Consider the following 14,861-nt stretch of genomic DNA (forward strand, 5'->3'; position numbering starts at 1 on the left):
TGTTGGTTGAAGCTAAAGATGGTTATGGCCTTTCTGCTGAGGCAAAAGTAATAATTAATATAATTGATGTGAATGACAATGCGCCTGTGATCAATTTAAAGTCATTATCCAACCAAATATCAGAGAATGTGTCACCTGGTACAGAGGTTGGCATTATAAATGTTCAGGACAGAGACTCTGAACAAAATGGACAGGTCCGCTGTTTCATTCATCAAAATGTCCCGTTTAAATTAGTTCCGTCAATTAAAAACTATTATTCTTTAGTGACTACTGGACAGCTTGATCGTGAACTAGTCTCTGATTACAACATCACAATCAGTGCCACTGATGAGGGCTCGCCTTCATTGTCCTCCTCAAAAAGTATTCACTTGACCGTAGGGGACATCAACGACAACCCGCCTGTGTTTGAAGAACAGGTCTACAGCGCATATGTGACTGAAAATAACAAAGCTGGATCCACTTTGTGCTCTGTTAGTGCTCAAGATTGCGACTTTAGGCAGAACGGGACAGTCATTTATTCTCTGTTACCTGCTGAAGTAAACGGTGCCCCAGTGTCCTCCTATGTGTCTGTTAATGGAGACACCGGAGTTATTCACGCTGTCAGGTCGTTTGATTATGAACATGTGAGGAATTTTAAAGTCCAAATTATGGCTAGAGACAACGGTTCTCCTCCGCTGAGCAGCAACGTGAGCGTCCATGTCTTCATATCAGACATGAATGACAACACTCCTCAGATCCTGTATCCAGGCCCAGAGAGCAACTCCTTCATGACTGAACTTGTCCCCAAAGCTGCACAAGGAGGCTCGGTGGTGTCCAAAGTGATAGCAGTTGATGGAGACTCTGGACAGAACGCCTGGCTGTCCTATCATATCATCAAGTCCACAGATCCAGGACTTTTCACTATTGGTCTGCACACTGGAGAGATCAGAACCCAGCGGGACATTTTAGAATCAGACAACATGAAGCAAAATCTGATTGTGGCCGTGAAAGATAATGGACAGCCTTCTCTTTCTTCTACCTGCTCCGTTCATTTACTCATTTCTGATAATTTGGCTGAAGTGCCAGAATTGAAGGACATTTCTTATGATGAGAAGAATTCCAAACTGACGTCCTATCTTATTATTGCATTGGTGTCTGTGTCCACCTTCTTCCTGACCTTCATCATCATCGTGCTGGGTGTGAGGTTTTGTCGTAGGAGAAAGCCAAGGCTGTTGTTTGATGGAGCAGTTGCTATCCCCAGCGCATATCTCCCTCCTAATTATGCAGATGTTGATGGCACAGGAACTTTACGGAGCACATACAACTATGATGCCTACTTGACAACGGGCTCAAGAACCAGTGACTTTAAATTTGTTTCATCCTATAATGACAACACATTGCCTGCCGACCATACTCTGAAGAAAAGTCCATCTGACTTTGCTGATGAGCTTCATGATTCTCTGGATCCTCTTGAGGTAGAGCAATTTTCATTGTTTATTTTTTTTTTCCTTTGGTTTGATTACCTTAATATAAATAATACAGTTAGAGGAACTATACTCATTTTGTGACTGTGACCCTGTTGAGGATAGGTTTATATGAATAAAAGATTGATAGATATTCATTTTTTTGAATTATTAGTCAAATTTACTGTCACATAACTGGTTTTAAATTCACTCATACATGACCATAGACTCTTTATTGGCAATGACTAACAAGTTCCATCACTGAATTATAATTTTTTTCTATGATTATCAAAAGAATTGAGCAAGCAACAGTCATGACAAACACAATAACATTTTTAGCAACACTCATATAATTGCAGCACGTTAGAAAAATTTTGAATGGAACACAAAATTAACATGTCTCTGAGATTTGTAGGTTCATAAAGTTATTTAATATGGTACCCCAGCTGACTTTAAAAAATGGCCATTGTCTGCCTCATGTTGTTAAAGCTGGATTGAAAGAGGTAATTCTGTCTGTCCTGATCTGTGCCAATGTTGCATTTAAAGATATTTTTGGTGAATGAAATGGTACGTAGCTGGGTTTCCTTTCATGTGGTTTAGGTGGGCTATGGAAGCTCAGGTGGCCTAAATATTTTGCGGAAGTAGGTTTTTCAACTGTCAGAACATTAACGGGAATGGACGACCATCCTGACCGCACGCATGTAGATCATATGTTGAACCCAATCGAACGTATTGGCCAGTTATAACTATCTGTTTGTACCGATACGGACACATGGACAACCAGCTTGTCTGGGGAGTTACACATTGCATCCCACGTCTTAACCATGTACAGTACAGCAGTTATCTTTCACTGTGTAGCAACGTGTGTGTCAGTGTCTTCAAATCACACATGAATGACAGGTCCCTTTAGAGACTGTAGCCTGATCCAGAGAGGAACATCTTTTATGACCAAGCTGGTCCCAAAGCTGCTCACCTCAGCTCTGTGATGCTTCCTAGCCTTCATCATCTTGGGTGATGTTTAATTGCATGAGAAAGTCCCCACTGTTGCTTGTTGGAGAAGTTACCACCCCGGCGCCTATCTTCCTCCTAATTATTTAGATGTTGACAGCTCAGGAAATCTTTGCAGAAAACTACAACTATGCTGCCTGTACTTAACAACAGGCTAAAAACCCATTGACTTTAAACTTGTGCCATCAATGACGCTACACCGTTTGATGACCAGACTTTGAGAAAAAGTCCCTCACACTTTGTTATGCGATAACATGATCCTCCCTCCATCCATCCATCCATCCATCCATCTTCTGTAGCCATTTATTCTCTCTAGGGTCACAGGCATGCTGGTGCCTGTCCCAGCTGTCTATGGGCAGTAGGCAGGGGAAACCCTGAATTGGTTGCCAGACAATTGCCCGGCACACAGGAAAGAACAACCATTCATGCACTCCAATCACACCTTATTGTTGTTATTGTAATGTTTGTCTCTGTCATTTATACATTTTGTATTAATAAGCGGTCATGCTGCATGCTTAAAAGGTACATTTATATTCACTATCATTTGGACTCACTGTCTATTTTAATAAGATAAAAACTGTATTCTGTAATTGGCTCATATTCAAGTGTTTTGAAACAAAGGGCCATTTAACTGAATACTATTGCTGGTGGGTTTAAATGTATTGGATCCTATTTTGGAAAACTAACTACTGAGTGAGTCGGCCCACACCAAACTCTAATAATAACATACAGCACTGGCTCAACGCAATTGTTGTATAATAAGCCCTTTACTGTGCTCAATAATCTCCCACAACTGCACCGACCCAGTTGTGGCTCATCTCAGGAGGAGGTCTGCCTAAAGACACTCATCATGAATTCAAGAGAAACACGTTTGCATGTTTTCTTTGAGCCCACGTGGGTTCTCCCTGGGCACTACAACTTCCTTCCACACTCTAAAAAATATTTATAGCAGACGTATTGGACACATGTACTGTCCTTAGGTGTGATTGGGTTTGTAAATGATTGTTCATCCAGGTGTGCCCTACGATTGGCTGGCATCCAGTTCAGAGTGTCTTCCGCCTACTGCCCGAAGTAAACTGGGATATGCACCAGCAAGCCTGCGACACTTGTCAGGATAAGCGGCTATTGAAAATGGATGAATGGATGGAGAATCACCTTTAGTCTCTGTTCATGGTGCTGAAATTTTACCTTTTTTTTCTGTCGATTCTGCTTACACAACAGATCCATCACACGAGAATGTTTACAATTGTTTTTATTGTACTTTTTATTCGCATAACCTAGGTGGACTGGCTGGAAGTGTACACTAGATGTCAGTATATATCCATGAACAAAATCGCTTGAAATTCCGCCTCATTTATTTCGACACCCATATTTGATTTTATTATTTTGTGGAGCTTGCCTCGATACTCTAGAACGTGAAAGCGGTGCATGGAGCTCAGGACCTCAGGATCTCTAAGAACATCATATCGTTTCGTTTTGCAAGGATATTTTTAGTATTTTTATTTTTGGAGCAATGGAGAACAAAAGATTGGTGCAGTTTGGCTTTGGCCTCGCTTTTCTTTTCCTTTTCCTCCACACCATCAATGGAGACGTGAGCTACTCGATTCCAGAGGAGATGAAACGCGGATCTATAATAGGGAATATTGCCAAGGATTTGGGACTAAATTCTGGCCAGCTGTCTGCTCGTAAAGCACGCATTGATCCTGAGGATAGTATCGTACAGCACTGCGGCATCAACCTCAACACGGGTGACTTGATTGTTCAGGAAAGGATTGACAGAGAAGGGCTTTGTGGCAAGAAGGCATCATGTGTTTTAAAACAAGAACTTGTACTGGAAAATCCTTTAGAGCTGCATCGTATTAATATCCGTGTTGTTGATATTAATGATAATTCACCGCAGTTTAATGAAGATGGGCTAAAATTAGAAATTCGGGAATCAGCACACAAGGGGGAGCGTTTCCTTCTCAGAGAAGCACATGATGCTGACATCGGAGAAAATTCTGTTCAAAATTACATTTTGCAGGATAATGAGCACTTTAGGTTAAATGTTAACACTAAATCAGCTGGACGAAAGTATTGTGAATTGGTTTTGCACAAAGAATTGGATAGAGAAGATAAAAATGAACTCTCACTCTTGCTTAGTGCGTTTGATGGTGGATCTCCTCAGAGATCAGGAACAGTCGTCATACAAGTCACCGTAGTAGATGCTAATGATAACGCACCTGTGTTTAGTCAGGCGGTCTATGAAGCCAGTCTACCTGAAAATTCTCCAGTTGATGTTTTGGTGATCACTGTGAGTGCAAGTGATGCAGATGAAGGATTTAATAGTGAAATAAAGTATGCATTTGACCATGTTTCTGATGAAAATGGGAATGTATTTACTTTAAACCCAAAAACTGGAGAAGTGAGAGTGGCTGGTGTCGTTGATTATGAGAAAGTAACAACGTATGAAATGCAAATAAGTGCAGTAGATGGACCAGGATTAATTTCTTATTGTTCTTTGACTATTAAAGTTACTGACACAAATGATAATGCTCCCGCAATACAACTTAAATCATTGTCTAACCCCGTCCCAGAGAATGTTCCCCCTGGTACAGAGGTAGGCATAATACATGTCCAGGACAGAGACTCTGAGCAGAATGGACAGGTCCGCTGCTCCATTCAGCAAATGATTCCGTTTAAGTTGGCTCCATCGATAAAGAACTATTACTCTCTGGTGACGACTGGGCAGCTGGACCGTGAATTAATGTCCGATTACAATATTACAATCAGTGCCACTGACGAGGGCTCTCCTCCTCTCTCCTCCTCAAAAAGTATTCACTTGGCTGTAGGAGACATCAATGACAACCCACCTGTTTTTGAGGAACAGTCCTACAGTGCATATGTGAGTGAAAATAACAAAGTTGGCTCCACTTTATGTTCTGTTCGTGCTCAAGACCCCGACTGGAGACAGAATGGCACTGTGATTTATTCATTGTTACCTTCTGAAGTTAATGGAGCAGCTGTCTCCTCGTATGTGTCTGTCAATGGAGACACAGGCGTAATCCACACATTCAGGTCATTTGATTATGAACAGTTGATGAATTTTCAAGTCCATATCATGGCCAGAGACAACGGTTCGCCTCCACTAAGCAACAACGTCAGTGTAAGCATCTTCATATCGGATGTGAATGACAACTCTCCTCAAATACTCTACCCCACTCTGGAGGGCAACTCTTTCATGACCGAGCTGGTCCCCAAAGCTGCACAAGGAGGCTCTGTAGTGTCCAAAGTTATTGCGGTTGATGCGGACTCTGGACAGAATGCCTGGCTGTCCTATCACATTGTGAAGTCTACAGATCCGGGAATTTTCACCATTGGTGTCCACAGTGGAGAGATAAGAACCCAGAGGGACATTTTAGAATCTGACAGCATGAAGCAGAACCTCATTGTGGCGGTGAAAGATAACGGACAGCCCTCTCTTACTGCCACTTGTTCCATGCATTTGCTTATTTCAGATAACTTGGCTGAGGTGCCAGAACTGAAGGACATATTTTACGATGAGAAAAATTCCAAGCTGACCTCTTATCTGATTATTGCATTGGTATCCGTCTCAACCTTCTTTTTGACCTTCATCATAATCGTCCTGGGTGTAAGGTTTTGCCGTAGGAGAAAGCCCAGAATGTTGTTTGATGGAGCAGTTGCCATCCCCAGTTCATATCTCCCTCCAAATTACACAGATGTTGACGGCATGGGAACTTTGCGCAGCGCTTACAACTGTGACGCCTACCTGACAACAGGCTCAAGAACCAGTGACTTTAAGTTTGTGTCTTCCTACAATGACAACACACTGCTTGCTGACCAGACTCTGAAGAAAAGTCCATCAGACTTTGTTGATGAGCTTCATGATCCATTCGACCCTTTAGAGGTAGGCACTATCATTAATACTGTCAGAATTTTCTCGAGAAAAAACTTTATCTATTTGTCATAACTTATACATGGAATTGCACTTCCTCACAGTTTAAGGGACCTGTGCTCAATTCCAGCTATGTCTGGCATGCCTGTGTGTTTTTTTTTTTTTTTTTTTTATGTTCTCTCCAAGCTGATGTGGTTTCTCTCCGGATACTCTGACTTCCTCCCACTTTGCAAAACCATGCATGTCACATGTATTGGACACACTAAATTGCCCTTAAGTGTGATTGGGTATGTGAATGGTTGTTTGTCCCGTGTGCCCTTGTGAGGGTAAGAGGCTATAAAGGATGGATATATAGATGAACGGATGTATGGATAGACGGAGTTCTGTCACTGCAAATTTAGTTGACTCAGACAGTTTGAGTGTATACAGTTGTCCTTTGTACTGAGAAGCTAACGATGACAAATATATAGAATAAGGGTGGCTTATATCTGAGAATTTATAATGTAGTTTATTGTGGCCCCCACATAGAGAAAGCATTTTTAGTACCATTATTCATCTGCTTTGAGGCAATTTCTAATAGGTGATCGAGATTGTTGGCTCCCTTTTCCAGAAAGTACCATCACCAATTTCATATGATTTCTAGCTGTGACTCCTTTCTGTTATTTTTTGACTCTGTCCGTGGTGCTGAAATGCGCTTTCCCTGTAGGCTGTGAAACACTGTAACCTCTTTGTATTTATGATTTTTTTTCTTATCCATTGTATTTTACAATGAACATGAACTAATTAGTCAAATATATGAAATAAAAATAACCAAAATATGTCTACCGACCAGTTTTCTTTGAATGAAAGAGAGGTCATTAAAAACTTCTTATAAATCCTAAATATAAGCATGATTATGGCCGACAAGTATTTTTAATAATAGCTGTCGTGTCAAGAAATATACTCTAGGTGTCAGTATGAGCTCATAAACAAAAATATACTGAAACTCCTTAATAATGACCTCACACATACCGGATTTTCATTGTGCAGCTCTCCAATCGAGACGCGAGACATAACTGCGCCGTGTGTCCGTGGAGGTTTGATTTTTGTTGATCGTTTGCATTTTTTTTTATTTGCAGTTCAATGGAGACCAAAAGATTAGCGATTTTCAAATCCGGACTTTTTTTTGTTTTCCTTGTCCTCCACACCATCAAAGGAGACGTGAGCTATTCAGTACCAGAGGAAATGAAACGTGGATCTGTAATCGGAAATATCGCTAAGGATTTGGGACTTGATTCGGCCCGGTTATCTGCTCGCAGAGCACGCATTGATCCAGAGGATAGCAACGTACAACACTGCGGCATCAACCTCAACACGGGTGACTTGATTGTTCAAGAAAGGATCGACAGGGAGGGGCTTTGTGGTAAAAAGGCATCGTGTGTTTTGAAGCAGGAGCTTGTACTGGAAAACCCATTAGAGCTACATCGCGTCAGTATTCGTATTGTAGACATTAACGATAACGCTCCTCAGTTTAATGAGGACACGTTAAAGTTAGAAATTCGTGAATCGGCGCATAAAGGTGAGCGTTTTCTTGTTAGAGAAGCACACGATGGAGACATAGGAGAAAATGCAGTTCAAAGATACAGTTTACAAGAGAATAACCATTTCAAATTAAATGTAAACACAAAACCAGGTGGACGAAAGTACTGTGAATTGGTCTTAGACAAAGAATTAGATCGAGAAGATAAAAATGAAATCATGCTCTTGCTTACTGCATATGATGGTGGCTCCCCACAAAAATCAGGGACTGTAGTCATTCATGTCACTGTTCTCGATGCTAATGATAATGTACCAGTGTTCACTCAGACAGTCTATAAAACTAGTCTCTCTGAAAATTCTCCCATTGATACTTTGGTGATCACAGTGAGTGCAAGTGATGCCGATGAAGGATTAAATAGTGAAATTACCTATGCATTTGACCATATTTCCGTTGACAATGGTAATGTATTTACTTTACACCCCAAAACTGGTGAGGTTAGAGTGGCTGGCGTTGTTGATTATGAGAAAGTAACATCACACGAATTACAATTAAGTGCTGTAGATGGTCTAGGACTAATTTCTTATTCTTCTTTAATCATTGATGTGATTGATGAAAATGACAATTCCCCAATTATACAACTAAAATCACAGTCTAACATAGTACCAGAGAATGTGCCACCTGGTACAGAGGTGGGCATCATTAACGTCCAGGACAGAGACTCAGAGCAGAATGGACAGGTCCACTGCTCCATTCAGCAAAATGTCCCCTTTAAGTTAGTTCCATCTATCAAAAACTACTATTCTCTGGTAACAACTGGACTGCTTGATCGTGAAGTAATTTCTGACTACAACATTACTGTTAGCGCCACTGACGAGGGCTCTCCTCCTTTCTCCTCCTCGAAAAATATTTACTTGTCAGTCGGAGACATAAATGACAACCCACCCGTGTTTGAAAAACAGTTTTACAGCGCATATTTAAGTGAAAATAACAAATCTGGGTCCACTTTATGTTATGTTAGTGCTCTAGACCCTGACTGGAGACAAAATGGTACTGTGATTTATTCTTTATTACCTACTGAAGTTAACGGTGCCCCAATCTCATCTTATGTGTCTATTAATGGAGACACTGGAGTTATCCACGCTGTCAGATCATTTGATTATGAACACTTGAGGAATTTTCAAGTCCATGTCATGGCCAGAGACAACGGTTCTCCTCCGCTCAGCAGCAACGTGAGTGTCAGTGTGTTCATATCTGACATAAATGACAACTCTCCTCAGATTCTTTACCCCACCCAAGAGGGCAAGTCCTTCATGACAGAACTGGTCCCCAAAGCTGCACAAGGAGGCTCTGTGGTGTCCAAAGTGATAGCAGTGGATGCCGACTCTGGACAGAATGCCTGGCTGTCCTATCATATTGTCAAGTCCACGGATCCGGGACTTTTCACTATTGGTCTACATACTGGAGAAATCAGAACTGTGCGGGACATTTTAGAATCTGACAACATGAAACAGAACCTGGTTGTGGCAGTGAAAGATAACGGACAGCCCCCTCTCTCTGCTACCTGCTCTATGTATTTACTCATTTCTGATAACTTGGCTGAGTTGCCAGAACTGAAAGAAGTTTCTTTTGACGAAAAGAACTCACAACTGACCTCTTACCTGATCATTGCATTGGCATCAGTGTCCACCTTCTTCCTGACTTTTATCATCATCGTCCTGGGTGTGAGGTTTTGTCGCAGGAGAAAGCCAAGATTGTTATTTGATGGAGCAGTTGCCATCCCCAGCGCCTATCTGCCTCCTAATTATGCAGATGTTGATGGCACAGGAACTTTACGCAGCACCTACAACTATGATGCCTACTTGACCACAGGCTCTCGAACCAGTGACTTTAAGTTTGTCTCTTCTTACAATGACAACACCTTACCTGCCGACCAGACTCTGAAGAAAAGTCCAAGTGATTTTGATGATATGTTTGATGATGCTGGAAACTCTCCTGAGGTATGCGCAGGACTCACACGATTGTTTATTCTAACATGTACTTCAACAACAACTTTGTTGTTGGAGTTAATCTTTGTTTGTCTGGGGTGTATTCTACCAGAAAAGAAGCTAGGAACTTGTTTCTCATGTTGTCACCGTTTATTTTTCATCATTATCAGGCTAAAAGAGGTTCAGTTAACCTCGGTTTGACTAACAGTTTTGACTGACCTGCTTATATCTCGATGGTCACTGTGTGCTATGCAGTATTCTCACACGCAGGATTTTGTTTCCCCACTAGTTAAGTATTTCAAATTTATTATTTGCTGCTTGGGTCATGTTTAACTGTTTGCTACTGTTTTTGACATTTACATGTTTTTAGTGCTTGCTGGGAGAATAACACAGTACATTAATGAATACAGAGGATGCATGTTATTAATTTAGAGTGCCCTCGAGACTGGCTACGCATAGAATCAGTTCTGCATCACATAATTGTTTGTGCTTATAAATGAGCAATCAAAAAACAGTTCAGTGTCAAATTACCCAAATATTGGGTTGGTCACACATTTTATCCAGTAGTCAGGTATATTTTGATTCAACTTTTTTTGTTTTGTATAAAACAACCCTGAAATTTCTATGGAACTGATCCAAATATTGGGGTGTTCCTTTTCAATCAATAAATGGGTTACTTTCAAATTAGATGTTTTTATAGTGTATGGTGTTCAATAAAGGTTCATGAAAAAGCACTCTGCAAGTTAAAGTCCTTGATTAGAGAAGAAAAAACATCAGCTCTACATCTTAAAAGTAAAATAATTGATCAAAAACCAAAACGCTATTTGTGACGGCTGATGATGTCTAATGTTTTCTTTTCAAAACAAAACAAAAATGTACCTATTGAGCGCTGCTTAATATATTGCACACATCTTCAATCGCTGTATGATTTTAAGACAATGCATCTTTATGAGTAACAACTAAATTACAATAGCTATATGTAAATTATATGTACACAATCTGGTAATTACCGACCACTGAATTCGTGCGCCTTGTGTGCTTATATTTCCCCTATTTTTTTTTTTTTTTTAATTTTCTTTTTTTTTAGAAAGTGTGATATGCAAATGTACTCAAGATGGCGGTATAGACCAATATTGAAATGACCAGTCTTGTCTGTAGAAGGGCGTTTATTTAGCCACAATAGCGTTTTTGCTGCTGGGAGGATAACACCATATTTTCATTCCTGTTACGTGTACTACTGGATGTTTTTTGCACCCGTTTTAGACAGCCAAAATCTCCGGAACGGATCTTTTTAAGGATGGGGTCAATGTTCACCGCGTTTAAGGCGCGCACCTTTTATTTCCTACTGCTTTTGTTTCATTCCTCGCATGGAGACGTGAGCTTTTCCCTTCCAGAGGAGATGAAAAGAGAATCGGTAATCGGGAATCTGGCGAAGGAGCTCGGACTGGAGGCGAGCGCGTTACCTAGCCGAAAAGCGCGCATCAACGCCGATGGGAGTGGAAAACGTTACTGTGATCTGAATGTGAGAAATGGCGAGCTGATTGTGGCCGAGAGGATTGACAGAGAGGGGCTTTGTGGTGACAGGGCTACATGCGTCCTGAAACACGAGGTGGTGCTCCAAAATCCACTGGAGCTTCATCGAATTAATCTGCACGTTCAGGATATAAATGATAATGCGCCTATATTTAATGATAACTTAATTAATTTGGAGATACAGGAGTCAGCCGTCAAAGGTGCTCGTTTTGTATTAGAGGAAGCGCACGATGCGGATGTGGGGCAAAATTCAGTTCAGCAGTACATTCTCAAAAAGAATGATCATTTTGCTCTGTCAGTCAGTGGTAATACCGTAGAGATTGTTCTTGACAAAGAATTAGATCGTGAAAAGCAAAGTGAGATGAATTTGGTTCTCACAGCTTTAGATGGCGGCTCTCCTCAGAAATCCGGCACAGTCGTCATACACGTCACTGTGCTGGATGCTAATGATAACGCCCCTGTGTTCAGCCAGGCCGTTTATAAAGCCAGTCTGCCTGAAAACACCCCTCCTAAAACTGTAGTAATTCAAGTTAGTGCAACTGATGCTGATGAAGGAGTGAATGGAGATGTGAGTTATGATTTTGGACACGTTACTGAAGATGTGAAAAAGATATTTAGTATTGATCGTAAATTGGGAGCAATAGCTGTCATTGGCACTCTTGACTATGAATCTAGCACATCATATGAAATCCGTGTGAAAGCGAAAGACGGTTTGGGACTGTCAACTTATGCCAAGGCTGTTGTGTCTATTACTGACGTGAATGATAATGCTCCAGTGTTACACCTGGAATCACTGTCTAATATAGTACCAGAGAATGTGTTAGCTGGTACTGAGGTGGGCATCGTAAACGTGCAAGACAGAGACAATGACAAGAATGGAAAGGTGCACTGCTCCATTCAACAAAATGTTCCCTTCAAGTTAGTTCCATCTATTAAAAATTATTATTCTTTGGTAACTACTGGACAGTTGGACCGTGAACTGGTGTCTGATTACAACATTACAATTACTGCGACTGATGAGGGATTTCCTTCTCTGTCTGCATCAAAAACTATTCATTTTTCAGTAGGAGACGTAAACGACAACCCACCTGTGTTTGAGAAACAGTCCTACAGCGCATACTTGAGTGAAAATAACAAAGCTGGCTCCACTTTATGTTCTGTGAGTGCTCGAGACCCGGACTGGAGACAAAATGGAACTGTGATTTATTCTTTGTTACCTGCTGAAGTTAACGGTGCCCCAGTATCTTCCTATGTGTCTGTTAATGGAGACACCGGGGTGATCCATGCCGTCAAATCGTTTGATTACGAATATTTGAGGAGTTTTCAAGTTCACGTCATGGCCAGAGACAATGGTTCTCCTCCGCTCAGCAGCAACGTGAGTGTCAGTGTGTTCATATCGGACATGAATGACAACTCTCCTCAAATACTGTACCCTGCCCCGGAGGGAAACTCCTTCATGACCGAGCTTATTCCCAAAGCTGCACAACGAGGTTCTGTGGTGTCCAAAGTTATAGCAGTGGATGCAGACTCTGGACAGAACGCCTGGCTGTCCTATCATATTGTCAAGTCTACAGATCCGGGACTTTTTAGCATTGGTCTGCATACTGGAGAGATTAGAACCCAGAGGGACATTTTAGAATCTGACAGCATGAAACAAAACCTGATTGTGGCGGTGAAGGATAATGGACAGCCTCCTCTCTCTGCTACTTGTTCTATGCATTTGCTTATTTCAGATAACTTGGCTGAGGTGCCAGAATTGAAGGACATTTCTTATGAAGACAAGAATTCCAAATTGACATCGTATCTTATTATTGCATTAGTGTCAGTGTCCACCTTCTTTTTGACTTTCATCATAATCGTTCTGGGTGTGCGGTTTTGCCGCAGGAGAAAGCCAAGATTGTTATTTGATGGAGCAGTTGCCATCCCCAGCGCCTATCTGCCTCCTAATTATGCAGATGTGGATGGCACAGGAACTTTGCACAGCACCTACAACTATGACGCCTACTTGACAACAGGCTCAAGAACCAGTGACTTTAAATTTGTGTCTTCCTACAATGACCACACACTGCCATCTGACCAGACTCTGAGGAAGAGCCCTTCTGACTTTGCTGATGAGCTTCAAGATTCTTTCGACCCTTTGGAGGTAGGCACCTTTACCAAAAAAATAAATAAATAAAATAATACCGTAATATTGTTGTTCAGAAAGAACCTAAACAGTGTTTGGAAACAGCGTATTTGTTGCAAGGGAACATATTTAAATATTAGATGGTCGAGTGGAGATTACAGTTTGAAGTATTTTTTGAATCTAAGATAACATATTGGGTTCATTCGGTTAAGTTTTGAGAGTTAATTTTCACCCTGGAGCTTCCTTCTAGTAGATTTGTATTGTGTATAACTTTAACTTTGAATCTTATTAAATGGGTTCTACATTCTTTTCAGTGAAGCAAATTGCATGCAGACATCTAACTCTTTCTCGTTCATATAAAAGCTGCTCTCCTTTAGTGTCTTTAATTTTCTTGGCGTGATCTTTATATTATTTCGTGCAATCATACTCATTTCTAGTTAACTTGCCATTTTCCTAGTGAACTACACTGGAAATTATTTGAATTATTCCATATCTAAAAGCTGTTTGCTTTAGGTAATTTCTTCCTTCTTTCAATATTCTCATAAAAATGTATGTCTTTTTTTTCCATAGTAAATTATTTCTTAAATCTTATGAACAGGCTTTTATTTGGATGGTATTTGTGACTGACCATTGTTGGGATGAAAACAACTTGCTTGGGGATCACTTTGTTGGAGAATTTGGTTTTAACCAAAAATGAGTTTAACCCTTTGCGGTTATAGCTGTAGTCACCTCTGTCCATGGTGCTGAAATCTTATTTCATTATATTTAAATCTTATATTTTTTTTATTTGTATTTTTTTTAGTTTTTTTTTTCCCTGACGCTTGAAGTCTTCTGTCGTTAAGTAGAAAATATTAAGATACTTTTTGTGATATAATATTTTCAGATGTTGCATTTGTGCTGGTCCTTCTACCACGATATGTAGTTTTTTAAGATCCTCTTTGAAGAAAGAGCGGCAATGCTTCCAGCCTAGGATTGAATTTATTTTACAGAATACTTTTCTTAACCTGTAACTAGCTGTTATGATGTAAAATGTACTCTAGATGTCAGTGTGCTATCACAAATAAACGTGCTTTAATTTCACACTCATTTGCGTCGACACACAAACCCGATTTTATTGTTTTGTAGCACTGGTATAGACGCTTGGAAATCGTTGGACATACGGAGTGATCATACAGTAGCCTATATCGAGTTTTTTTTTTCATCTCTTAAGTGAGTCTTTATTTTTGCTGCAATGAAGAGCAACGTGTTTACACGTTACTGCCAAGGTCCCGCTTTCCTTTTCTTTTTCCTTCATACAATCAAAGGAGACGTTAGCTACTCTGTTCCAGAGGAGATGAAACCTGGATTTGTAATC

General features: G+C 40.6%; 1 protein-coding gene across 9 annotated transcripts in view; it reads left to right on the top strand.

The window, feature by feature from the left end:
- Window positions 1–14,861, top strand: part of LOC148413763 (protocadherin gamma-C5-like) — a 216,405-nt gene that overhangs the window by 34,616 nt on the left and 166,928 nt on the right. Inside the window, exon 1 of one of the 9 annotated variants that reach the window (XM_088431320.1) lies at window positions 3,892–6,357. The exons of 6 other annotated variants lie outside the window; for them this stretch is intronic. In XM_088431320.1, coding sequence (XP_088287446.1) covers window positions 3,964–6,357 — 2,394 coding nt within the window. In that variant the 5' untranslated portion in view covers window positions 3,892–3,963. Of the gene's footprint in view, window positions 1–3,891; window positions 6,358–7,404; window positions 9,862–11,066; window positions 13,526–14,861 lie in introns of those variants that run through there. 2 more of the 9 variants (XM_088431319.1, XM_088431337.1) reach the window with 2 other exon arrangements.

Source organism: Hippichthys cyanospilos, chromosome 13 (genome assembly GCF_059441005.1).
Source record: "Hippichthys cyanospilos isolate Australia breed blue-spotted pipefish chromosome 13, RoL_Hcya_1.0, whole genome shotgun sequence".
Taxonomy (NCBI): domain Eukaryota; kingdom Metazoa; phylum Chordata; class Actinopteri; order Syngnathiformes; family Syngnathidae; genus Hippichthys; species Hippichthys cyanospilos.